Below are 27882 nucleotides of genomic sequence, written 5' to 3' on the forward strand. Positions count from 1 at the left end.
AGTAGATTAAGTGCTGGGAACTTAAGCACTACTTCAGTTTATTGACTTAAAAAAAAAAAAAACTCTTGAGAATAATTCAGTAGAGGGTAGTGATTGAAAAAACAATTGAGAATTAGAACTTTTAAATCTAGCATTTTAGAGAGTGAACTGTTTGTTGGGACTGTTACCTGACCTGTCTTTCTAGATATTATTTCAAAAAATGCATTAAGAAAACTCAATATTAAGTAGTTATTGCTAATTTACTGTGCTTTTTTGCTCTCAAATTTTTGAGGAAGTGGCCTGTACCCACCACCTCAGATTTTCCTTGCTACTTTCACTTTCACCTCCTGTGACCCGGTTCTCATCCCCTCCTATGTGTGGTTTACACAAGCAGCAGAGGTGGTCTGGTCCCCCTGCCAGATCCACCAAACATTCCTCCCGCTGCATCCACCTCGGCTGTCTTCTGAACTCATTGGTCCTGAACAGCAGTGTAGTCCAGGCTTTGGGGGTTGGGCTTTGTTTGTTTGTTTGTTTAAACACATATTTGACAGACAAACATCTAATTTTAGCTTTGGATCTTCACTAGCTGTGTGACATTAGGTAAAATGGCCAGTGCCTTGAGCCTCGGTTTTCTCACAGGTAAAAATGATTATAGTAATGATCACTACTTCTCACGGATCAACGATCACTACTCTGTTCCTGCGCTCCAGAGTGAAAGGGAAAATGTACGTGAAATGTCTGACCCACCACAGAAGCTTACTCTTGATATCCAAGTTCTTCCTGCAGAACCTGTTTTCCTAAAGAATTGAGCATATATTTTAGCAGTTTCTGCTCACCAACATAATGTAATCTCAGATTACTTGGTTTTTTTCTTTTCAAAGTTTTGATTGTCTTCTACTACTGTCTTTGAATAACAAATAATTTCTCCCAAAGTAACATTTATTATAAAGTCCTATTCATTTTTTCAAATTTAGCTCTTTTTCCTAATCTCTGCCAGTTTTTTCACTTCTTCCACTCAGAGGTCCTGCCTCTTCCCACTTCCATACTTTCTTAGTTCCTTTCACTGCTCGTGCTTACTGCCACTTATTTTTCCCTGTCTAGAGTCCATTTGAATTTATAAGTTCTCTTCCTTCTCCATATGCATGAACACATGCAACTAGAAGGTTGATTTGAAACCAGAAAAGGCGTTTTTGCTGCCTGTCACTACCAAAACCAATAAGCAGAGACAGGGAATGAGTCTTTATGGGCGCTTTATTCAGATGGCTGGGGATCTGCGAAGACGGTGGGTATGTACCTAAGAGACCTTCTTACCTTTCCTTTCAAGCCACCCTTCTTCATAAGGAGGAAAAAGTGTAGGTAAGGGATTTGGAATTCAAGGTAAAAAAAGAAGTGTAGGTAAGGGATTTGGAATTCAAGGTAAAAAAAAAAAGAAGTGTAGGTAAGGGATTTGGAATTCAGGAAAGAGGTTAATCAGATAAAAGCTGCAGTCCAGGGCTGTCCCTAACATTTTTTCATCCGCTGATCAGTGCTTTTCTTTATCTGTGTCCTGTGTCCTGGGGGGTAGACTGTCCTTCCCAGGAACACAATGGCTCAGATACCACCTTGATTGCTTAAGGTCCTTTCTGGAACACAAAGGTCAATGACTGTGGTCTCCTGCAGTCAGGGGATGGGGGCCTTACCTTCAGTTCCTGAAACAATAGCTTTCTACATACATTAACTACTAAGCTTATTAACTATTACCTTAAACTAAAATTTTCCAACTCTCAAGTACCACATCAGATTGAGGCTTAAATATGTTAAGTATCTGATTAAAGTTTCCTATAATCTCTTCTCAGTTTCTTTCCTTGCTCGTTTATTGATGGCACACATTTTTTTTTTTTAATTTTAGTGCAGGATATAACTTGAAACTCATGGTTACCCACCCACCCCTGGGCTATTTTCCCCTAGTTAGCAAGGCGAGGAACCAGTACAACCAGTATGGGAGCACTAAGCTTCCATTTCTATTTGTAATAGAACAAAGGAAAGTTGTTGCTTCCACAGACAAAGATGAGGGTGGATGGTCTAACAATCAAAAAGAATGAATACCCAGCCTGATTGTGCAGGGGGTGCTGGGAAATCATTTTAAAATTCATATAACAAATATTAAGCTTAGAAAGTCATTTTTTCATTTTAAAACTAAAAAGTAAATATTGATAATTATAAAAATACATTATCTTTATATTTTCCTTTTAGGGAATTTATTTTAACAAGAAATTTACTTTGGCAAGACAGTTAACATTTTTGAAAAACAGCCAATTTGCATCTAGTTCATAAACACATTCAAAGCCTTTTAAGAACCCACTCTACAGAGCTGGGTCAACCCGAGGAAGTTAAAATGTTCTTGAGCACATGTCAGCAAAATATAAAGGGCCATTTAGTAATAATTTTTAGCTCTGTAGACCATGAAGTCTCTGCCACAACTTCTCAACTCTGGCCTTGAAGTGATGGGGGACCTGAAGAGTTAAACATTTTAAGCTTTAGTTATACTTGATAAATTTAATGATGCGCATTGAAAGATGTTGTTCCAGGAACTGGAGTGCATGACCAGACCTACCCTGACAACAGGAGGCCTGCAAGCAGTTCAACCTTTGTGCTCCTGGAAGAATGCAGGCCATCAAGATGGTATCTGAGCCAAGTGCTCCAGGGAGAGGACGTCCTTCGACCAGAATGCAGATAAAGTGGTCAGCTGATGAAGGGATGCTAGGAAAATTGCTGGTGTGCAGCTTTTATCTGATTAAACTTTTTCCCTGAATTCCAAACCTCTTTCCTACTTTTTTCTGAATTCCAAATCTCTTAACTCCCCTTTTCTTCTCCTTATAAAGATGGTCAGCTTGAGATGAGATGTTAAGATGGTTTTTGAGGGTACATAATCCACCATCTTCTAAGATCACTGGCATCTGAATAACGTGCCCATAAAGATTCAATCCTTGTCTCTACTTATTGGTTTCAGCAGCACAAATACTGGCTTTTCCCATTTCAGAAGCACAAAAGCAGCCATGGACATAAACAACCAAATAAGTGTGACCACATTCCAGTAAAAACTAAAAAGTTATGCATTTGATTGTATGTGTATTACACTGCAGTGAATTTTTTTTAAGTCACCAAGCAAAATATACTATTATAGCTTTTTTCTTCTAAATTTCTAAAGAATAGATAATACCTTCATTTTATGAAGTTAGATTAATCTTCACTGCCAAACAGAGAGATCAATTTTTCTTATGAACACAGACATAAAAATTCCAAATAAAATATTAACAATTTAGTCATTCTGAGTACTAAAAAATATTACAGCATGATTAAATAGATTTAATTTGAGAATACAGAGAAATTTCAACATAAGGAAGACTATCAACATAATTCTTCACCTTAACAAAAGAAAAAGTATCATATGATAAAGTTCGATAGGTATTTGATAAATTCAGAAGCAATTTATAACAAAATAAGTTAATAAGCAATATGTAATAGAATAAAACTCTTTAGATGATCAAGAATATCATATACATATATAATGTAAGACTATTTTATCTATTTATATTTTCATCGGAATACACATTCACGGTTCTGTAACATGCATTGATCATTTGGAAAATTTTGATTCACTGAGTTATGCAGATCTTACAAACGTTAACGCATTTCATTACACAATATCAAAAAATCAAATTCATTAATGTCACTACTGATGTTCATGTTGGTGAATAAACATTTCCCAAAATCGCTTGTGACCTTGACTTCTATCATCAGCAACAAACACTGTCAGTAGTTTCTCCTGAAGTTACAGGCTCACTTTTGTGTATTTTCAAATCTTGTTTCATTTAATTTCAAACACCCGAATCTAACTAATCACTGTTTTCAGTCTTTCTTCGAAGAAAAATAATGGTGTTTCATGGGAAAAACAGCCAGCTGGAAGCTCTGTAAACCATGAGGTCTCTGCCACAACTTCTCAACTCTGGCCTTGAAGTGACGAGGGACCTAAAGCGTTAAAAATTTTAAGCTTTAGTTATACTTGATAAATTTAATGATTAATAACAAATACATCGACTACCAGCACGGTTCAATGTGACTGCTTTATTCATGCACAGCCACCTGAGTTTGGATCCAATAACACCTCTCCTTAGCTGTGTGACTCAGGACACATTTACTTAATTCCACGGTGCCTGTGTCTCCTTATCTACAAAACAGGGATGAAGCACCATCCCATCTCCCATCCTCATAGGTTCCCTGGAACAAACACAGGAAGTAAAATGTTTAAACGCTATGCACAATGTTTTGACAGAGTTTAAGTGCCCAATATGTAGTAGATGGATTTTAAATACACAAACTATAGCACCCATGAGAGCAGCACTTCAGATGGACAGAGTATGACTAATGTTACAACCCACTGAGGAGTTGACTGTCAGAGTTAGAAATGAAAACAGTTCTGTGAAAACTTGGTTTCGGCTTGTTTTGTCTGTGAAAACATCTAATTGCATCACAATGACCTGCCAATCTAGGCCTTAGTCTCTCTATTTGCAGAATGAGAATAGAGTATCTTTTTATCTCAGCGGAAGGGAGGCAACACCAAGGGGGCCCAGATTAGAGGGAGGAGCTTATTACTCAGACATTTCCTGGGTTTTAACTGTTTGTGGAAGCTGATTCATACATCTATGCCCTAAGCTGTTCTCAACTAGAATTTCAAATAGCTGCATGAGTATCAAGAAATATTTATTGAACACTCTAAGGGTCTTTGAGAAAAGCACTTTGTTTAGATTCTTATACCTGACAATAAATCAATGTTTTAATTTTCAATAGTAATATACAGTTACCCAAAAGTTAAGAGTGGATAGTTATTTCTGTTTGATGAAATAACAGTTAATTTTCTTATGTTTTTCTATCATTAGCATTTTCTGCTATTTTAAAAATTCTAAATGGTATTAAAAAATCACATAAAGCTTTGTTTATGACATTTTTATTGCAATTTTATACAGCATTTGAAATTTCAAGGGACTAGTTAAAATTTGAGAACAGTGCAGTCGTCTTGGGAAAGGAAGAAAACAGACTTCAGTGTGGCTTTAACCATTCATACACAACTTTTAAGAAAGAAACATTGCCTTCCCCAACGCCGATATTTAAATTACATAATGCAAGTGTGCTGGGCAGCAAGATACTGGGATTAAACCTCTGCCACCCCCTGGGTATCTGCTCCTGTCCTAACAAAGAGCACTCAGGTCAGCCATGGAGCAGCCACTGGTGCAGCACAGAGTTTGTCCGTCTCGTTTCGACGTCACCGAATGCTTCTTTGTGCCCCAAAGCCCTTCAGTGGGCAGCTGTCCCTGCTGAAGACCCTCCTCCCCTGCGGAATTTACCTTCAGAAGGTTGTGTGCTATGCTTCCCTCAGAAACCTGACGTTCGTTTGGAAGCTGGAAGTAGTTTTCCCTTTCAGCTGTATGGAAAAGAAAAAAAAAACCTTTTTTAGAGGACCCTGACAAGGAAGGCAGCTACCAAGTTCTACTCTTGGGGAAATACATTGGATTTCTGAAAGGAAATTGAACCATACACATCACTTTTTTAAAAAAGCAATGTTGGTCTGGTTTGAGAGAGATTAGACAGTTTGGGGAGACTTTCCAGCCTCCTCGTTTTACGGAGGAGGAAACATGAGTACAGGGAGGAGAGTTGTATAGTGTCGCTCAGCTAGAGAGTAGCCAAGGCAAGGCTTGACTTCAGCTGTGCTGGCTACCTCTGCTCCACGACCTGCAGCCTCCGAAGATATTAGCTCCATGCTGTCAACCAAAAATGCACAGACGCAAAACCACCCCATGTACACTCTGCAAAGCTGATCAGTAAGGAAGAGCAGATTTGAACTTCTGTGTCTGAAAATAAAAAGTGGGGCTCCTTCTTTTTGTCAGGATGTTGTTCTTTCACTCTTAACTTTGTTTAAACTTATTAGTACCTAGCACATGGGCAATCAGTAAGAAAACTCATGTGAATGAGTGCTCATTGGTAAGCCAGTAACTGATCAAACAAGTAATATGAGGAAATATTCTGAGAACCTGCAAAAGGCTAAGTAAATATGTTATGCCAGTGGTGTTACAAAGAGATAGCTTTATACAGACATCCGTTCCACTGCCTTGTGTGTTTTGTAGATACAAAAAATGTGCTTTTGTTAGTGAATTTGGATTTTCTAATCACAAATCTGATAAATCATACTTACTCTCTTAAGATTAAAAAACCCTTATTATTTCTGTTAACATCTAGTAACTCTGACCCTCTCAATATTAAAGTGGGGTTGGAAAGTTCATGATTTTCCAAGAAATTAGCCTATTAAAATATAAAAACAGTGGGTCATTTAAAAATATATATATTTGTTTACTGAAGTCATTTTAAACTGAATGGAAACCTTTACAATCATGTACGTGATTGCAATACTTATTGTGCAATCACGTTTTCCTTAACATTTTATGATAAAATATAACACAATTGATTATTAAAGTAGAATCTTAAGCAAATTCTGCCTCACACTTTATATAAGATTAGCAGAGAGAATTCCAGTCAAACCTCTAAGTTACTTGAATTGGAAAAATGAGGAAATGCAGAGAGAAATCAGTTCCCTCACTATTTCTGAAACACATTAGGTTCGTTCCTATCTTCAAAATTCGGATCAGGTCATTCCTACTGCTGGAATTCCCACCAGAACTTCACTTCACGTCACTCCTGGTATCTCCCCAAATGCTACAGATCCTTCCTTTAGGGCCTCGGTCAAACCCCACTGACGCCACAGTCCTGTCACATCTTACCACAGTCCACCGTCTTCTTCTTCCCGCCCGAGACACAGTGCGGAATAAACAGAGACCTCCGCTCGTGAAGCCAGACAGACTTGGTGGGCGTCCTAGCCACACGGCGTGCTGCCCGGGTGATAACTTCGTCCTCGGTAAAACGGTAAATGGTGGTAATAGCACTTACTTCACAGACTTCTTATCAGAAGGCTGAGCGAAATGTTGCCCGTGAAACTCTCTGACACTTTATACGTACTCAATAACAGATTCTTTCCTCCCATCCTTAATTTAGACCAGCCTGAGTTCCAACTAATTACCCACGTGTGAGAACCTTGCTACTCTGACATGCCCCTTGAAACTACATACTTCTGTCCCCCGTCGCACCTGCCATAGATGCTGAGCGCATCGAAGAAGTTATGCAATGAAATGATTTTTAAGCTGGAGACAAAAAAAAAGGGGGGGGTCTTTATTTTTTGAAAGGTAGCCAGCTCATCTCTTTCCCAAGACCAACTCAGTTTATTTTAATAATTATAACCCCCTAAATTGATATAGAAGCGGCGTAGCAGTAATTAGAGGAACAGGTACTAAAAGAAGCCTGAAAAAAGTGAATGAGGGAGTCATGTGAGTTCAGCAAGTTACCTTGCGGGACTTGAGGGGCCCTTCCAGGTGCCTTCTCCACCTGGAGCTAGCGCAGCTGTGGACGACTGTTCTTGCATACTCGTGCCCACAGAGCTTCACAGACTTCACACTTGTCACTTCTGAGGTGGCAAGTAGGACAGAGAATAGAAATAAAGTGAAAATGGAGGCCTTCATTTGGCTGGGGATCAAATGAGATCTTAATATGTTGAATATGGCCAAATCAAGTTTGAAGTTATCTTCATACTGCTGTCCAATTTATACCAACTTTCTTGACATTTTATTGGTCAGAACCCCATTTTAACAATATTTGCTAAGAATATAGCTTACACCAGGAAGTTTTCATCATGTGTTTTTATGATTATTGCTAGCTATTCAGTCACTTCTAAGCACCATCCCTTAACATCAGCTGTGTCCGTGAGACAATAAATGGAACACTATCTTGGGAGACATCATGGAAAACTCATGGCTTTGGAAGTAGCCAACATAAATTTCAATGGCAGCCTTGCCACGTACCTAGTGACATAAGCAAGTTTTAAACTCTTTAAACCTCAATAACAGTATCTCTAGAATGGAAAACCTATGTCATAAGGGTTTTATGAGTATTGAGATCTACATTTACGTCAAAGCAATGAGAAAGTAAACTTAAAAATTTAGGTCCTCAGGTTTTGCATTTGAATCTTGGTTCCCCACTTGCCAGATCTAGAATCTTAGTCAAAATATGTAACTTCCCCAAGAATCCTTCTCTGTAAAATTGTGCTGCTAAAGTAACTACTTTCTAGAGTTGATGAGATAATGTGTGTCCTGCTTGACAAAATAAAGTCAATAATTGTTGATTATCTTCTTCCCTCGTGATTGGTATGGACTAGAAAAGATAGAATACAGGAGAAATTCTCTGACTAGAATCTTATTATCTTTCATTCTTAGGTATGCTTTTAGCAACACACATTTTTATAATAGAAAGATAAACCCATAATTCCCCCAATGCTAAATAATGAAATGTCTCTTCTGGTCAACATTCTGAAGCACTAGTTCTTGCAGAGTTCTTACCCAAACTGAGAATGCTGGAGTTTAGATCTTAAAGAACTGTTGACTCACTTTTTAGCAAATCGAACAAGTACTTTTTTAGTTAATTCTGTTGATTCCTTGTCTGTGACATCTGGCTGAAATGATCTCACCCATACTTCTTGTGACATCGTTGTTTTTCTGTAGAGAAGCCTTGTTCGGGTTTTAGATGCTACCAAACTCTAAAAGGTTGAGCTGAAAACACCTCGAAGATTTTTGAAAGTTCACATTCTTTCTCTGTAGGCCTTTGTGCATGCTGTTTTTTCTACCTGAAACTCCTTCTCTCCTCCTCAAAACTAGTTCACTTCTAGTCTACAAATATCTGTAGAATGGATGTTAAAATACCATTTACCTAGATAACTTTTTGCATAATTTTACAGATAATGCTTTCTTACCATTCAATTTAGTAATTTTTTTAAATGCCCTATCAAAAACCTGCCTGTCTTCCTCCCTCCCTTCCACTCTGTCTAAAAATAAATAAACCAAATCTTTAAAAAATAAAAAAGTTAAAAAAATAAAATGTTCTATCAGTAGGAATTAAAATGAGCAGCTAAAAATTTTCTTAAAATAATCTTAGAAAAGAATACTATATATTTACAGCTTTATTTTGTATGGACAGGGAAGTCATTTTCTTTTTATGTTTCCACTGTTGTTTTGTGCTTTTAAAAATGGATAAAACAATAAATAATTGAAATATGTGTAATAATTTGGAAAATTCTATACGACTTTTATCAGTGAGTTATGATGTTGGATCCCTAAAATATCCTGGGGTGCGTTGTTCTTTCTGTTATGATAGCACCATAGCTTTTAATAGTTGACTTATTCAAGCACATTTTTCATGAGTTGTTCCGGATGTTACATGAATGTTTCATCAATTTCAAAAAAGTAGTGCTCATTTTTATAAGATTCATGACCATCTTTTATATGTTCCAACTGAATGGACATGTCCTGCCTTCTGTTTAATCCAGGAATTAGTTTCACGTCAACTGTCAGCCTTTCAGTTCTATTACCAATTGGGTATGCCCATCTAAGCAAGTGAAGGCTTAGTAAATGTGCTATGGACTTACAGGTAGGTTTAAACATTTTACTAAATCCTGAACAAACACGTCACAAAGCCCAAATGTTGTACAAAGGAACGAATGCAGCCACTAGCACAGTCAGTGTCTCCCGTGAGAGGAGTGGGCCTCAGCAAGGAGCCCGCCAGCTGCAAAGAGCAAAGAGATTCTCAGACGAAAAAGTGGGGATGTGGTCTGGGATAACGAAAGGAGGACTGCACACCAGGCATCTTGCTGAGTGCTTTACATTGGAGGTAGATTGTGCCCCGAACGATCAGTGGAAACACAATCTTACAAAGCAGCAGCAATACTTACTTAAAAACAGTGACCATCCATCTGTGTTTAGTTATTGTCCAGGGGGCAAAACGGATTTTTATATTGTTATGAAACAAACAAAGCTGTAACCTACATTTAGCAACTTTCAAAGCTAGTTTTATGTTCTGTATGTTTTCCACAGTTAAACATTTTTGTGCTCTGTAATAGTAAGATATTTCGTTAGGATATGGAGGAAATAATTTTTAAAGTATTAGATCATGTTACAACACGGGGCAAGCACAAAGCTATCAATTCTCCCATTCATTTGATAACCCAGTCAGCGAATACCTGTTGCAATAAACCCTCTATGGAGGTATCATTTGAGGTGTTGGGGATACAGCGGTGAGCAAGACATGCAGTCCCTCCCCTCGAGGAGCTTTCATAGTCCAGGGGATGAGGCTGACGCTAAGCGAATCATCACACAAATACTTGCACAGGAAGTACGAGTCTCAATTTTAAAACTCAAGTATCCAACTTGAAATATATTTTCCATAGTTCAATTTCTAGGTCCAAGTCTTCATTCCACCCAGCTGGTGAAACAAACAATATGCAAAAAAAAAAGTTAATGTCAGTCTCAGAATTGGCTTCCTTCCCTTGACCAGGACAGAATTCTAGTATCTTACTCTATCATTAAAAGTTGCTTCTTCAAACTGATGGTTGCCAGATGTGAGCAGAGTTGGTGGGCTGGATGAAAAAGGTGAAGGGATTAACAAGTACAAACTGGCAGTTACAAAAACAGTCACAGGGATGTGAAGTACAGCATAGGGAAAATAGTCAATAATATTGTAGAAACTATGTATGGTGTCAGGTACATACTGGACTTATCAGAGGGATCACCTTGTAAGTCATATAAAAGTCTAACCACTATACTGTATCACTGACACTAATTAATATGAATGTCAACTGTAATGGAAAAGAATTTAAATAAATAAATAAATAAAAGTTGCTTCTTGCTGGGTCATTATCATCATCATCCTCAGCTGCCTGGCTTTTTAGCTCCAGCAGTTTTGCTGACTCTACACATCACTCACTGCATAGTGAATCATTTTTCGAGGTTACCTATGGTCCCTCATAGGTCGCACTACTTCCTGAACTCTGCTGTTTAGAAGCAGGACAAAGGTCTACTCTGTGGATCCACAGGCCTTCAGCGGCCCCAGTCCTGCAGAAACTTCACATTTCCCTTCATGTTTAAGATACTTGGAGCAAAATTTAGACTGGCTGGGTGGCAGGAGGGAGCTCAGGAAGGGCTTTCTTGAGTAGATGGGATATGAACTGAGATCTGAAGAGTGAGTGAAGAGCGGACATGTTGAAATGAAGGGAGGGGTGGGGAGGAGAGTGTTCCCGACAGAAAGGATACAGGGGGCCAGTGTGATAAGCAGGAAAAACCTGAGAAAAATTAAGTTTCAACCATTACCATTTAGGAATAAAATCTTAATTACAGAAGGATATATACTCCTATGTTTTGATGTACGATACCCCAGCAAACTTCACAGGCATTAACCATTTACTACACAATAGGGGGAAATGTATAAAAAAACCCCTTGAATTTGAGTTCAAGCCTGACCAATACCAGATGTATGCTCTTTGGTAGATTGTATCACCTCATTAAGCCTTAATTATGTCATCTGGAAAGTACAGATTAGGATAATATTAAAACCACTTGCCCCATTTGTCTCACAGGATTGCTCTAAGGGTGGATAGACATGGAAGTGTTTTCCAAACTGTAGAGAATTTTAACGTATACATTATTACCAGTGTATTGAGAACTGAATCTATTCACAGTATAATTCAATACTTTCTTTTATAGAGACTCTTACTGAGACATAGGGCAAACACTAAGTGTTCTACTTCTCGTTTATAACTGTCTGTGTCCATGTACAGGTGAGCTAAATGAACACACTAAATATGACCCACAATTATACAGTGGTGAGCACAATCTTTATTCCCTATGGCAGTTGGAAGAGCAGCTAACAATTTACTCTCGCACAATAATCTAAGTTCTGGATGAGAAATACCTGACAGAGAATGACTGAATGAAGTAACCACTACCTACCACGAAACAGGAGCCTGAAGCTAGCCCAGCAACAACTCCTTCCTTAGGTCCCCAACCAACCCACTGGTATTTTGTGTGCACGTGTGTGCTTGTTAGGGACCAATGAGATGGCTAACAGCTGAGCAGAATTCTCATTCAATTCTTAAAACTTCATGGTAAACTCCACATCATATGTGATCAAGAAAACACAAATCAAAACAATGAGCTTCTACTATATATCAAATCAAAACAATGAGCTTCTACTATATATATATATATATATATATATATATACACACACACACACACATATATTCTAAGAGGTATGTAATATATGCCTCTTAGAATGGCCAAAATTCGGAACACTGACAACCCCAAAGCTGATGAGGATGTGGTGTGACAGGAACTCTCATTTATTGCTGATGGAATTGAAAATTGGTATGGCCACTTTGGAAGACAGTTTTGGGATTTCTTACAAAACCAAACATACTCTTACCGTATGATCCAGCAACCCTGTTGGTATTTTTCTCAAAGGAATTTAAAACATTCCACACAAAAACCTTTACATGGATAGCAACTTTATTCATAATTGCCAAAATTTGAAAACAACCAATATATCCTTCAGTAGGTGAATGACAATCAACTGTGGTACATGCCGACAATGGAATATTACTCAGCACTAAAACAGAATGAGCTATAAAGCCAAGAACAAACATAAAAGAAACTTAAATTCAGGTTACTAAGAGAAAGAAGCCAATTTGAAAAGGCTACAAACTGTATGATCCTAATTATATGACATTCTGGAAAATGTAAAACTATCAACGCAATAAAAGATCAGTGGTCGCTGGGCAGGGGAGGGGAGGGATCAATAGGCAGAGCACAGATGGTTTTTAGGGCAGTGAAAATACTCTATACAATACTATAATGATGGACATATGTCATTATACATTTGCTGAAACCTGTATCATGTACAACACCAAGAGTGAACTCTAATGTAAACCATGGACTTAGGGTGATTATCATGTCAGTGTAATTTCATCAGTTGTGACAAATGCCCCTCTCTGGTGAGTGATGTTGATAACGGGGGAAGCTATGCATTTGTTGGGGCAGATGGTATCTCTGTACCTCTTTTTCAATTGTATTATAAACCTAAAATTGATCCAAAAAATGAAGTCTTAGCTTTTTAAAAAATTTTTATGGTAAGTAGAATTTATTAGTGAGAATCCAAAGCCAGCTTAGAATGCCAGCAAAATAACACCTTCTGCAGTTTCTGTAAGTCTCAGGTCAAAATCTTAAAGTAAAAATTTGATGCTAATCTAAAAGTAAGGGAGAGTCTACAAGATCAGGGTTGAAAAAGGGAGAATGGAATAATGTTAGTACTTCAGGATCCAAGAAGTATAAAATAGCTTTATTTTTTCATTTAGGCTTGATGAGCAAGCAACAAGAGGAGAATATGTGAAAATTTTTTAAAGATCAAAAATACATAACGAAAAGAAACAATTTTTTCAATGAAATCAGGTTTTTATTTTGTTACACAAAGTGTTAGGGAAAGTCCAGCCTTTTCAGAAAGACAAGAGGAGGCACCACCATGACTTACACCCGTAGAAGATGTATCTCCCTTATAACCTGACCTGAGCTCTCAGTCGGCCTAAAAGTTGCGTCGCTTTTGTTTACAGGGTGGCTCCAAAGAAACAGACACTTTGAAGAAATCGACACTTGTAAAAGGTAGTTCCCACTGTTGCACTGATTCTGTTTTTAATATACACATTTTTCCTGAGAGTTTAGTGAGTTTTAAATGCCTTATCCTGTCCTCTTCACTTCACATGCTTTATAGGCCATACTGTCCTGGAGCCGCAGTGAGCAAAGCCTGGGACTTGTTAAAGCGGCAGGAACAGACTGTCAGCAATCTATATTTGGAGGAGCTACTGACTCCCACTCCTTCTATTTCCACAAGTCTGCCCTAGAACCCATTATAAAATAACACCCTGATGCAAACTACGAGTATAGATCAGGAACTTTCTATTTTCTCGACGGGCCCACTTAAGTCCGGGCTTAAAACCCAGAGCAAATTCTGGGTGTGCAGAGGAGGGTGCCCTGATAAGTCCCTTCTCACTGCTTCCGGAGTCTCACGCCTGCTGGTCAAACTGCAGTTTGAACATTTGCTGTCGTGTCTTTTCTTTGTCCAATAATCTAATAAAGTTCTATAGCCGCAGCTCTCAGATCTAGGACGATATAATTTGATTTAAAGTTGAGTATGAGAATCCAATATTCTCAAAATGCTAACACCTGCATAATTTTACATATCAATTTAAGTGTATGGAACTTTGTCTTAACAGAGATCTTTGTTTAAGTAATTGTAATAATTTCCAACTTTTCTTCTAAGGAATAATAATTTTCTAACATACTTAGACATTTTATACTTAGACATGTATATGACTTGGGATATGATCAAGAAATAGAGTAGAAATATCTTTCAAAAATTAAGAAAATCCCAACAATATCCTTAAAATTAGCTTAGATAAAAAACTCATCATATATCTCTGAAATAAAAGTTAATTAAATTTATATTAAATTTAAACAGAAGCTATACATTAAACATTGTTAAAATCAAAATTCCAGGTTATTACATCCAAATCAGACTGTTCCTTTTTTTTAAAACAATAACAAGAAAAGGTCTATCAGTAATGACGAATTATCCTGTTTGGTTTGACCTGGGTCCAAGCAAAGTATCTATCATATCTCTCTGAAAAGAAAAAAAAAGTCACACAATTACAATGCAATAAAATACAAGTTAAGAGGTAATGTGGTTTTTAAAATGTCATTTAAAATTTATGTTAGTGGTACACATACAAAAGACATCCAATAAGATTGTAAAAAGGAAACACATCAAGGTAAGTTCAAATAATTAATAACAGTTACTTCCTAGTATAAACCTGTTCTTTCCTTTGAAAGACTCTCTTATTGAAATTTGATAAAACAGTTTTACAAGGATTCAGTAAAGAAACAATTTTGGCAGCTCCTGTTTAACTTAATGCATAAACCTGAGTTTTCTCATCTGTAAAATAACTTTTAATCCTAATATCTTAGGATTTTCCATGATCTGTAGTACTTGATTTAGAAAGAGTAAAATGTCTGAATTTCTATGTGGATTTTGTATTTCGTTTAATAATAATGATCTTTGTGTGAAAGCGGTAAAATGATCATATGTAAGAGGATGAAACCAAAGATGGGAGGTTAGTTTTAATAAAGATATAGTGAAGAGATGGGCATTGGACGCAGAAGATGGGAGATTTCTCAATCACATAGTCAAAGTAATCCTGAGAAAATCACTTATGTCTAGGAATCTTAGTTTCCTTGAATGTATAATGGAAATATTTGACATACATTTCTAAACATTGTTATGAGAGATGAATGAGCTAACGTATATGAAAGTGTGTTAAAACTCTGAAGAATGATAAACATTTCATGTAATACGTGTAAGTCAGTTTCTGCCTTTTAGCCTGCACCACAATTCTCCGTCGCACTTCGCCATCCTTCAAGTCCTGACATCCTTCAAGTCCTGCCAGGCTGCTTCTCAAACCCATCTCTTTCTGTTCAGTTTCACTTGGGCAAATATAACAGATTACCACTGTACTTTGTTCACTGTCCTATTCTTATTGCCCAAAATAGACCCTGCCATAGTGCATGTTCAGTAAATATTTGTTGAAAGCACGGTCTGTTTATTCTGCCTTCCGTGTCTCTCAGCATTAATTTATTATGTGTGTATATTTCTATGTTTCTAAAACTCTATTTTGAAGATTTTATTTACCTTTTATTTTTCCTTTAATTTTGGGGTAAAAAGGTAAAAACACCCAAAGTACATAGAAAAAGATGGCAAACTTTTGTACACTGAAACGTAAAAGTAGAAATATTACCCAGGAATAATTCTCTAAAGGCTGCCCCCAAGAAAGGAGTTTCTTTGTGTAATGCCCCATCGAAACTGGCTTCTGCCAAAAGCTTAAACCATACTTCTGTGTGATGCAAGACTTAGGCCCCCAGCACCAAACCTCATTTTGCCAGGAGAGGAGTTCATGTTCAGACACACAATAAATGCTAATGTGGTGGTAAATCCTGTTGACAGCTAGCTACGTTGCTTGCTATAATCGCAAGGCTTGAACCCCAGGTCCCTGTTCATGCCAGGAACCAGACTGATGTTACCCCTGCCCATGAACCTGACTTGATGGGTTAGGGCTGGAGCCAATGTTCTGCATGTCACAGCGCAGTAATATTCTGGGTTTTGATCATATCAGGGAGGGGCCAGAGTTTCAGAAATCTTGTCCCTCAACACCTCCACAACCCAAGGACCCTTCTCCTTCCCCTTCTCCTGCCCTCCAAGGTCACAAAGCGTGATGCGCAATGCAGAGATGAGGGGCAGCTGTGCTCCTAAAACTGCTATTGACCCTTTCTCCCTGGGTTTCCTCGTGAACCCTACTCCAGCACACTTAGTGCGTGTGCTGTCTGGCACTTTGCCTTTGTAAAATACTATCCACTCCAAATCAACAAATGCCATCTTTGCCTTGGATACTCTGTAATAAAAGATATAAAACCTTACTGATAAAGTTGAAGTTCCCTTTGTTACCCTCCCCAGTCCTGTCTTCTCTCAGCATTCACTTCCCAGAGGCAGCCTTCCCCATAAATTTGATATGCATTTTCCCTATAGATTAAAATCATAAGCTCTTCAAAAGTTTGATTCACTCTTGGTTAAAATTAATGGGGAAATTATCGGTCATAATGTTAATTGAAAAGATATCTTGATAGAAAATAATGGTTTGACATTAATTAGTTTGAGTCTTCAAATTACTGTTATATTGGGTTGGCCAAAACTCCATTTAATTTTTTCCATAAAATGTAACACACATCTTTCATTTTTACCAATAACTTTATTGATTTGGATGTTTTGATTATGTTGACTACCTCCCACTATTGGCTTCAAATGGGTAGAGGCCAGGGGTGCTGGTAAACATTTTCCAATGGATAAGATAGTCCCACAACAAAGAATTATTTGGTCAAAATGACACTAGTACCAAAAAACTTTGCAAGCCACTTCTGACACATTTGATCAGTCACAGCACTGATCATACACTGGATAAATACATACACTGAATAAATCTTTTTTTCTGTTTCAGTTGTTTTTACCTTTCTTGAAATAGTAATGCATAATACACAGAAAATGTTGCATATTTTCTTCCATCTTTAATATTAAAATGTCTACACAAAAATACCACTGATTTTGATGTCTTTTTTGAATGCATGCTGATATGACAGCTGTCATGATACAATCTAACGATATTGTTTTGAATGAAGTCAGCTGAGCACTGCTAGAGCCATCGTACTGAGAAGGCTTTTTGGCCAACCCGTGGATTATAATTCTCTGAAAAGCTAAGAAAGAGATATATGAGCTAAGCTTGTGTTTGGCTATAAGTAAAATAAAAACTGATTAATAGTTTGTTTAATCTCTCAGAAATATAATCTTTCACCTTTAAAATACCATGACCAAAATCATAAAAAAAAGTTATTTGTATTAGGAAACTGTATTCACTTATTAATGTATGGAATGTATTTGTTAAAAGAAAATTTTGCTCACCAGCATTGAAATCATTAGCAAATACACACTAGTTTGTCAAAATGTTTAAGAGATTAGCCAAAGAAGATATATGTATAGCCCATGGACACAGACAATGGTGTGGTGAAGGCTGGGGGTGGGGCTGGGTGGAGGTGGGCTGGGGGGAAATGGGGGACATCTGTAATAGTGTCAACAGTAAAAAAAAAGAAAAATGTTCAGACTCTCTGAGTTTAGCCTTCTTTCTGCTTGCATGGCATGCTGCTCAAAATAAAAGATGTCTCTAATTGATTCAAATACAAACACAAAAATGAAACATTTTCTTCCACATTCCAATCTATACATTTACTAATTATAAATATGTCAGCTAAGAACACTTTTAATTTTTCTGTTTAAATAACATCACATAAATCATAAGATATTGTACTTATGTTCCTGAAATTTGCTTTTATCACTTAATACTGTTTTTTAAGATTTATTCAAAATTTCTCATATTAACACATTGAAATAAATATCATTTCAACTTTTGTATTGTAGTCACTCATGTGAACGTGCCTTATTTTATTTATCCAGTTCTCCACTAAAGATCATTTAGGTCGTTTCCAATTTATCAGCATAGAAACATGGCTGTTATAAACATTCTCTTCTCGTCAGCATGTCTTTCAGAGTACCAACAAATTAAACACAGCTCTGGGAGGTGTGTAGAATCCAAACAGACATCATTTAAACATCTGTAAAGACAGTACTCCTACCAAGCAGAGACACTGTAGTAATTTAGAATTAATTACACAGTAAATAAAGGAATAGAAATCAATCAAGTGATGCAGTAACAGGTGCAGGGTTGCAGACCTTCGTGAAAAGATGGAGAGTGCAAGCAACAGGTACCTAGACTTGAAGAGACATGGGCTGGGAGACCACTCCATGCGGAGGACACCGAGAAGTGAACCTAAAACAGGGCTTGGCCTGGCAGCCAAGGTAGTTAGGAAAATCCCCTTCAATGTCCACAGTCAATATGCATTTCAGCCAGTTGAGCAAATAATTTCCAAAACTCCTTAAAATGTTTTACTTGTTTCTTTATCAGGAAAACATAATTTTATCTTCAGAAGAATAAGAATTATATATGGAAATAATGCAGCAAATCAAACAGATAATTTTACTATTTTTGCACTAATGATTTTTTTAAATGTGGTATTTTAACTATTCATTGCATGTAAGACAATTTGTCATAGTTAATTGTCTAACAAATTTGTGATTTTAATTTAAATTTATTGATTTATTTATTTAACATTTTGCAGTCAAATAAATGGTTATGGTTGGAGTAAAACTCCACCTCCTCCTTGTGACCCAAATCTAATCAACGCATCTGACTTCTCTGGCCACGTTTCCCCCTGGTTGGATACTTAAGTTGTTTTTTTTCTTCTTTTTTCATCTTTTCTTTTTTATCCCATCACAAATTATGCTATAATTAATTTCTTTGACTGCTTCTATGGATATTTCTACAGGATGGAGTCCCAGAAGTGGACAGTCTTGGTTCATATTGCTAAATTGCTTCCAAAGAAGTTATGCCAATTTGTATTTCAACCATCAGTGTAGTAGGGGACCTAGCTTCTGTTTGCCGGTATTGAGCAATCCCATTTTAGAAAGTCTTGGTGAATTTGATATGTAAGAATGCTATCACATTTTAATTTAGTGTAATACATTTTTAATTCTTTAATTATTAGTGAGGTTAAATTTTAAAGTATAATTTACCATTTGTTGTCAATGAAGTTTCTAATCATTACCCACTCTTTTATTAGAGTCTTAGTATTTATTTGTTCTTAACAATTTGTGAATATTTTAATATTTTAAAGAAATATAGAAATTTAAATGTAAGAAACAGAAAAACTTGAAAAGTCACCTTAAAAATAATGGACATCTATTTATAATGCTTTGCTTTTCAAAGTTTTACAACAAAGTTTTGGCATTTGAAGATTAGAGAAAGGTAATAAGATAATGCTAAACCAGTAGAAACAAATGCCTGTTTTAGGAATGTTGGGTAATATCTGAAAATACTATTTCTTGTAAAAGTCTTTGAGTATTTGCAGTAATATTTAACAATGATTTCTTCAGCTATATTGAATAATTATTAAGCCCTAAGTGTATACTGGGCACAATTTTAAATTCTTCCATATAACATTTGTAATTATTATGCTCAACAAAATTATTATTCTCATTTTACAGATAGAGAATGTATGGCGGAAAGAATATAATTCTAGAAACCATACCTAGTCAGTAGCCATTCTTGGGCCTTATATTCTTTCCATTGCACCTCGCTTAAGATACAAGAAATGTAAATCCCTTGCATTACACAAAATTGCAACTAAACAAAATGAAATTACATAAACCTTTGACTTTTGAGTCTTACCCGGCCAGAATCGGAAGCAGCGGGCATATTTCTTAGTTCATACACAGCAACCTGTCCATCACTGTCTCCCACTAGAAGGCAATCTGTTTGTTTAGCGAAGAGAACAGTTGTGAACTTGATTCCAGGGTTGGCGACATTCACAATCAGAGGATCCAAACTGTAGTGAAATATTTTAGGTGTAAATTCAGTTGTTGTTAATTTGTTCGTCATATATACAGACTAAGAAAAGTTTGATATATTTTTGGTGATCTCATGTAACAAAAATCAAAAGCTTCTTTAAGTGTTTTCAAAATCAAAATAAGTGTTTCTCACTCCTTATTCATCCCAACTTTCCATTTCAACTAGACAAATTAAAGCAATTCACAATTAAGGTGTGGACTTACAAGTTTCAATTCCTGCGATGGTTAGTTTTGTGTGTTAACTTGGTTAGACGATGGCACTCAGCTGTTTGCCCAAACACCATATACATGTTCCCGTGAAGGTATCTTTTTTTTATGTAATTAACAATTAAATCAGCAGAATTTGAATACAGCAGATTGCCCTACAGAATGTGGGTGTGAAGGCCTTAAGAGAAAAGACTGAGCTTCCCGAAGTGGAGGGAAAGTCGGCCTCCCGACTGCCTTTGGACTCCGCGCTGCAGCACGGACCGGACTCCTGATGAAAACGCAGACTGCCGGCTGGTGTGCGGATTTGGGACTTGGCGGGCACCGCGATGATGGGGGCCAATTCCCGAAAATAAATATCAATCTCTCAGTCTCTCTCTCTCTCCCCGCCCCATCTTTTCCTTCCTCCCTCTCTTTATTGGTTTATTTCCCTAACACAACTCCTTAAAAAATAAACTTACTTTAATAAAAGGATGTTTTGGTTCAAATGAACCTCTGAAACATAAGAGTATTTTGAGCAAGAATTTTTCCTACTCTGGTCATCCAAAGCATCCATCAATGCCCTTAAAACACAAACAGAAGCAGCAACTTGAATATTCCTTCCAAAGAAATACTGTCTTAGGAGCTACAAGTTTTATCAGAAAAATTAAAATCAGAGGTGGGATCATTTAAGTAGCTACTATATACATGTCATCTCATACTAAAAAATAAATTGCTTTGTGATGTAATCCTTGATTTTTGGTTCAAACTGTTTTATAGAACAAGACATACAAAATTTTAAAGTTACTAAATTACTAACTCCTAGGAAAAAAAGTTTGCCATTAAGAATAAACATACTGAATTTTACATCATTTATTTTAAGCAAGAATGTTTTCCCCTGCCCCTTCTGCTAAAAACTGGCATAAAGATCTCTAACATTTTCCAACTGAAGTGGAATCATTAAACACTTCATTGCAGCATTACATAAACTTACATATTAAAAAGAATAAATGGGTGTACAGACTGACAGCTGTCAGAGGGGAGGGGGAGGGGCCTGGCTGGGGGAAGGTGAGGGGATTAGCCAAAGAACATATATGTGTGACCCATAGACACACACAGCAGTGTGGTGAGGGCCACAACAGAGGGGGCTGGGGGCTGGGTGCAGGTGGGCGAGGGGGAAAATGGGGACATAGTGTTAGCAATAAAAATAAAGTTAAAAAAAAGAATAGGTGGGTGCAAATGACACTCTTTTAACTCTGTTAACTTCAAAAGTTAACTCTGTTAACTTTTGTGTAACATCTTAATTCAAAAATGTTAATTATATGCATGCTCTTTGATATGTTTTCAAACAAGGTATGAGAATAAGTATATTTGTAAAAAATAATTATGTTGTTCCTTTTCTTTATCTTATTGTAGAACAATCTTTAGTTAAAAAAAATTAACTGCCTCTGCATTCTTATATAAACCAGGCAACTAAAAAGAATTAGAGGTTTATAATATCATTCATCAGCCTGTAATCATTTTAGGAGATTAATAATATAACCTATTGTCATTCAAATATATTTGTCACATATCAAAAATATATTGTCACATATATTTTTAATATTAATATGGCACCTTGGCATACATCTTTAATCTTAAAGGACTCTCACAAGTATAAACTATTACTTGTTTAAAAGTAAATACTGGGTTGGGCAAAAGTAGGTTTACCAGTGTGAGTGCCCAAAACATTTTATTCTTATATTCTTATATATTAATTATCATATTATTTTCCATACGAACACACTGTAAATCTACTTTTGCCCGACCCTGAACAGTTCGCTCTGACCAATGTCAAAACTATCAGGTATCATTTAGTCTGAACTGCTTCTACTAGAAATATCCCTAAGAAAAATACTAACACTTACGTGCTGATGCGTAGGTCCCAAATCTCCACTCTGCTCTCATTTGCAGCTGCAAATATATAGGATGATTTTGGAGACCAGGCAACATCATAAACAACATAAGTAGTTGGATAAAAACTCAAAAATGGCTTGGGATTTTCCTGTTGCCATATAATAACACCCCAGTCGGCAGAACAGCTTAAGAATACATCATGACAAAATGGATTCCATGCTATTTTATACACTGGACCCTTAAATAAAAAATAAATTCAAACACATAGGTAAAGAGTATTTAATATCAGGTACTTTAAACTTCACCAATATAAAATGTTAAGATTTCTAGAAGATTTATCCATCATGCATTATTATGTGGGTATTATTTTGGCTGAGAGTAAGCTCATAAATTGAATCTTTTCTAAATTATGCCATAAAGAAATATAAAAATATAGTTGACATAATACTTACTAAATATTAATACATATTATATACATTTACTTAAAAATGTAAAGAGTATTAAGAAAAAACAGAAATGAAGAGAACATATGAAACAATCATAAAAGATATGGAGAGTAGGTATATGCAAGAGACTCTTTTACTTTGGGATTAGTACATCATCATAAGCAAAGTCTTTCAGAAACAAATAAAAAATGTGACTTCCATAATGTGCAGAAAGAAATCGAGGATATCTGAAAGCCAAATAAAATGCCCCACACGTTACTGGTGGTTTCCATATAAGAAAGCAGTGAGTTGGCATTTTTAACTCTGAAGTTATAAATTTATTGCATATTAAAAATACTATGTACAATGATATTATTGTTTCAGAAATATTACAAGGTAAATTTTCCCATCCTTACTATAATTAAACTAACCTTATGTCCTCTGTAGGTATCTAGGTATTGTTCATTGTATGAACACGAGCATTTGTGGATATGACCTTCTTCAGTGCCAGCCAAGTAGATATTTGTGTCCTACGACACAAAAAATCAAAATGCATTGGATTTTGATATATTAGTAAATGTGTTATATAGAAGATAGGAACATTCAAGATGTTACAATCAACTGAAGAACCAAAACTAGAAATACTATCTTAAAGATAATTGTCTTTTTTTTATCATGATTTTACAGTAATTAAACTACCTGAAGGCCTACTGGGGAAAGAAAATATAGATTTGTTCTTTGTTGCCATAAAGGACAGAACTTAGCATCCTACCTAGAAATTTCATGGACAAAGATTGGCTTAAAATGAGGAAGAACCTTTTTAACACTTAGAGCTATCTGACAGTGGCACTAGCAGTCCAGGGAAATAGTTAAGTACTCTCTCATTAGAACTGGTCAAGGAGTAGACAGATGATGTAACCATAACTATTTATATGTATAAGGCTGAAGAAATGATTCTTTCTGGGAATGAGAAATTGAACTAGATGGTGTCTCAGAAATCTGTAACTCTAAATGTATATATTAAATAGGGATTTTAGATTTATTTCCTGTAGTGAAGTCATAGTCAAAAAGTCTGCAAGCGAGTGTCCCATGTCCTAACATATGGGGTCAGCATCACCTGGGAGCATTTTAGAGCTACAGAATCTCAGGCCTTACTCCAGACCTACTGAATCAGAAGCTGCATTTTTTTTCTTTTATTTTTTTTTAAAAATTTTTATTGTTATTCAGTTACAGTTGGATGCCTTTTCTCCCCATCAGAAGCTGCATTTTCACAAGATTTCCAAATAATTTGTATGTACATTAAAATTCGAGACACACTGCTCTAATGTATAACAGTACTTAAGGACGCAACTACTAGATCATGGGGTCTATGCAGTTTTAAGCTACACAAAAAGTACAATTTTTCCCCAAAGTAGTATTACTGATATACATTCAGCAGTAAATGAAAATTCCCTTCGATCCACATTCTCTCCAACAGTTGCTTATATTAAATATCTTAAATTTTGCCATCTCTTAGGTATAAAATTATACCTAATGGCTTTGAGTGCCATTTATGTGAATATTAACAACGTTGAGCACATTTTTATGTTCTCTTCTGTTTATATTTCTTGACCATTTTACTAATAACCTTTTTCATATTCATTTGTATAAGTTCTTTATGTATTCTATTCCATATGCTTTATCTATTAAATATGTTACAAATATCTTTTCCCAGTGTACGGCTTTTAATTTTTTAGTGTCTTTTGGTAAATAATAGCTCTCATTTTAATGTAGCTGGATACATTTATGGCACTTTTTTGTGCTTTAAGTTCTTCTGACTTTGAGGTCATAGAGATATTCTCCTAAATTTCCTTCTAAAAGTTTTTTCAAGTATGATAGGGTAGAAGCCTAAATCTAATTTGTACATGGATAATGATTATCTCAACACCACTTAGAAGTAGGTTATTTTTCTCTAGAGATTACTGCCTGAAGTTGAATACTTCAGGGTATAAACTCTGAGATGCAGAGATGTCCATGCAAGAAATATATTGGGGCATTTTCTCAGGAACAACTTCACCGGGGAAATAGGAATGGGCAGAGAGTTAAGTTAAACTATAGTGCAGTTACAATGGAAGTCTCAGCACAACGTATAAGAAGCTCTGTAGCTGAGACAGCTTTTCAGAACCCTGCTTCTAGGCAAGGAGGCCAGACATATTACACTCCACACACATACCAAAAAAATAGTCAAGCAGGGTAATAGACTCAGACCAAATAATATCAATAATCAAACTAAATGTAAGTGGTCTAAACATCACAATTAAAAGGCAGAAATTATAAGACTGGATAATAAAGCAAAACCCAGTTATATGTTGCCTACTAGAAACATACTTTAAATATAAAGATACAAAAAAGAAACAAAAAGAAAGAAAGAACTCATGAACACGAACAACAGTGTGGTGATTGTGGGGGGTGGAGGGGGTGGGTCGAGGTGGAAGATGGTGTGAGGGGATAAATGGTAGTGGAAAAGTGCATTAAAAATAAACAATTAAAAATAATTAAATAAATAATATAAAGATACAAATAGGTTAAATGTAAAAGAATGGAAAGTGGTAAACACTAGTTAAAAGAAAGCTGGAGTGGCTACATTAATGTCAGACTGTATAGACTTCAGAATAAAGAATATTGTCAGTTATAAATAATACTGTTTCATAATGATAAAGGAGTTGATTAATCAAGAGAATATAATTCTAAACATTTATGTACCTAAAATAAAGCTTCAAAATACATGAAGCAAAAGCTGATAGAACTACAAGGAAAAAATAGAAAAATCCACAATTATGGTCAGAGACCATAATACACCTTTCTCAGTAATTGATGGAAGAAATAAACAGAAAATAATCCAGGTATGGTAAACTTGAATAACACCGTCATTAAGTTACTTGAATAACTTAACTTGATTGACATTGATAGAAGATTCCACCCAACAACAGCAGAATATACATATATTTTCAAGTACACAGGGATCATTTACCAGTAAAGATAACATTCTGGGTTCTAAAACAAATCTTAAAAAATTCAAAAGGATTCTTTTTTTTTTAAGTTTGCTCTCTGGTGATGATAGTGAATAAAAAAATCAATAACAGAAAGATCCTTGGAAACCCCCAAATATTTAGAATTTAATAACATTTTTCTAAATAATTTGTTGATTAAAGAAGAAAGCAAAGGAGAAATTAGGAATGAAAATGAAAATATAACATCAGTTTGTGGGGTGCTGCCAAAGCAGTACTTAGGGGAAAAGTTATAGCACAGTTGCCTATATGAGGTAGAAGAAAGGTCACAAATCAATGACCTCATCTTCCACATTAAGAAACTAGAAAAGAAGAGCATATAAAACCAAATTAGCAGTAATGAAAAAATAAATATCAAAATATAAATCAATGATATAGAAAACAGAAAAAGCATAACAAAAATCAGAAAAATCAAAAGCTGGTTCTTTGGTATTAAAAAAGTTTATAAACTTCTAGCCAGACTAATCAGAAAAAGAGAGAGAGAGAGAGAGAGAGAAGACACAAATTACTAACATTAGGAATTAGGTGACATCAGTACATACTTTACAGCTATTAAAGAATACTAAGGGAACATTATTATGACACTAAATTCAACAAATTTGATTTAAAAATAAATTCCTTGAAATATATCAATTACCTCACTCAAGAAGAAATAGATATAATAGCTCTATCCTATTAAACATTTGAATTTTTAGTTAAAAGTTAAATATCTTCCCAAAAGAAAACTCAAGGACCAAATGGTTTATTAATTCTATCTAACATGTAATGAAGAATAATACTAATTGTATGCAAATTCTTCAAAAAAGTAAAGAAAGGGGAATATTTTTCAACTCATTCTGTGAGGCCAGGATTACCTTGATACCAAAACCAGACAAAGATATTACCAAAAAAGGAAAACTATAGACCAATATGTCTTACAAAGAAAGATATTAAAAGTCTAAACAAAATTTTAGCATCTTAAATCCAACATTATATTATAAGGGTAAATCATCAAGTGGGGTTTATGTTCAAAAATCAACCAGGAGAGGAACACCGGGAGGCTCTGCCTATGGCGGTTGAACCACACGGGGCAACAACCACTTTGCAGGAAAAATTTACTTAGGCACATGCTTATAGGATTGCACATAATATCAGAGATAGCTTTTAGGACCCACTGAAGCCTGTCCTCTAGCAGTCCGTGGACTCCAAGGGCAGACTGCAGACAATCAACTGCGTGGTTGTTGGAGATGGGACTGTGAGCAAGGCCTGCCTCCTCATCAGTTACATAGCAAACACCTTTCCTGAAGAGTATATCCCCACTGCCTTTGACAACTGTAGCACCCGACATCTGTGGATGGCCAAACCATCAGCCTGAACCTGTGGGACACGGCTGGTCAACAAGAATACGATCGATGGGGAACGCTCTCCTACCCCCATACCAATATCTTCATCATCTGTTTTTCCATCAGCCACCCATTCTCTTATGACAATATGAGGTCTAATTGGCACTCAGAGGCCCCCCATCACTGCTCCAATGCACCTCTTCTGCTGGTAGGCATCAAGAGGACTTGAGGAGTGACCTTGAGACAGTGAAGAAGCTGAAGGAACAGAGCCTAGTGCCCACAACTCCTCAGCAAGGCACTTCCCTAGCTAAGCAGGTGGGGGCTGTGCAGTATCTGGAATGTTCTGCTCTGATGCAGGATGGAGTATTTTCAGAAGCTGTCTGGGCTGTGTTTTACCCTGCCCAAAAGAACACCAAGAAGTGTGTCCTCTTAAAGCTTTCGGGGTGATACTTCAAGACTGCATCTACGGAGCATAAGGGGGGATTCCTTTGACAGCAATTTACAATGCCAACAGAGCCACTTATCTCTTCTCCTGGAAACCAGGCTCTGGGTTACTGGGCTTTTGGAGGAATGAAGATAGACAGGCTAGTCCGTATATGCTTTGCAGTTTGGTCTGAACCTTTAGGAGGGTGTGTGTGTGTGTGTGTGTGTCCCATCAAAGTGGTAAGAGAAGACACCACCAAGCACTGTTCTTTCCTGTCCTGGCCAAGCCACAACTAAGCTGAGCAGCCTTGTACTGTTTTTTGTAGACTTTTGCCTGTCTGCTTGTAAATTGAACCTCAGCTTCCCTGGCTATAGTTACCATTGAGCAAGTGCCTCACAGAAGGACAAGGCTCTCCAGTTTTCAAATCATTGCCTTAAACTTTCTAATACACTAATTTTTAAAAACCAGCTTATGTGTGATTCCTAGGTGTTCCCAATGTTGACACATATTTCCCATTCTTGAGATGAGACATT

At 36.3% G+C, this 27882-nt stretch overlaps 3 protein-coding genes and 1 pseudogene across 4 annotated transcripts in view; 2 read left to right on the top strand and 2 right to left on the bottom strand.

Annotated features, from left to right (window-relative positions):
• DYNLT5 (dynein light chain Tctex-type family member 5) overlaps positions 1–2758 on the top strand; it is a 33636-nt gene extending 30878 nt beyond the window's left edge. For both annotated transcript variants that reach the window (XR_006656199.3, XM_024565361.4), the window contains one exon: positions 2547–2758. Coding sequence is in view for 1 of the 2 variants with exons in the window: in XM_024565361.4 (XP_024421129.2) it covers positions 2547–2562 (16 nt within the window). In the remaining variant the exon portion in view is untranslated. The remainder of the gene's footprint in view (positions 1–2546) is intronic.
• A 2446-nt stretch (positions 2759–5204) lies between these two features.
• INSL5 (insulin like 5) lies at positions 5205–7580 on the bottom strand. Its single transcript, XM_024565390.1, is given in 3 exon segments — positions 5205–5437; positions 7407–7424; positions 7427–7580. Coding segments are annotated over 3 exon segments (405 nt in total).
• Positions 7581–12474: 4894 nt separating this feature from the next.
• DNAI4 (dynein axonemal intermediate chain 4) overlaps positions 12475–27882 on the bottom strand; it is a 74130-nt gene continuing 58722 nt past the window's right edge. Inside the window, 4 exon segments of the mRNA XM_045199382.2 lie at positions 12475–14613; positions 19874–20030; positions 22143–22369; positions 22988–23086. Coding sequence (XP_045055317.1) covers positions 14563–14613; positions 19874–20030; positions 22143–22369; positions 22988–23086 — 534 coding nt within the window. The 3' untranslated portion in view covers positions 12475–14562.
• On the top strand, positions 25373–27372 carry LOC112309102 (rho-related GTP-binding protein RhoG-like; annotated as a pseudogene).

Source organism: Desmodus rotundus, chromosome 3, assembly GCF_022682495.2.
Source record: "Desmodus rotundus isolate HL8 chromosome 3, HLdesRot8A.1, whole genome shotgun sequence".
Classification (NCBI taxonomy): domain Eukaryota; kingdom Metazoa; phylum Chordata; class Mammalia; order Chiroptera; family Phyllostomidae; genus Desmodus; species Desmodus rotundus.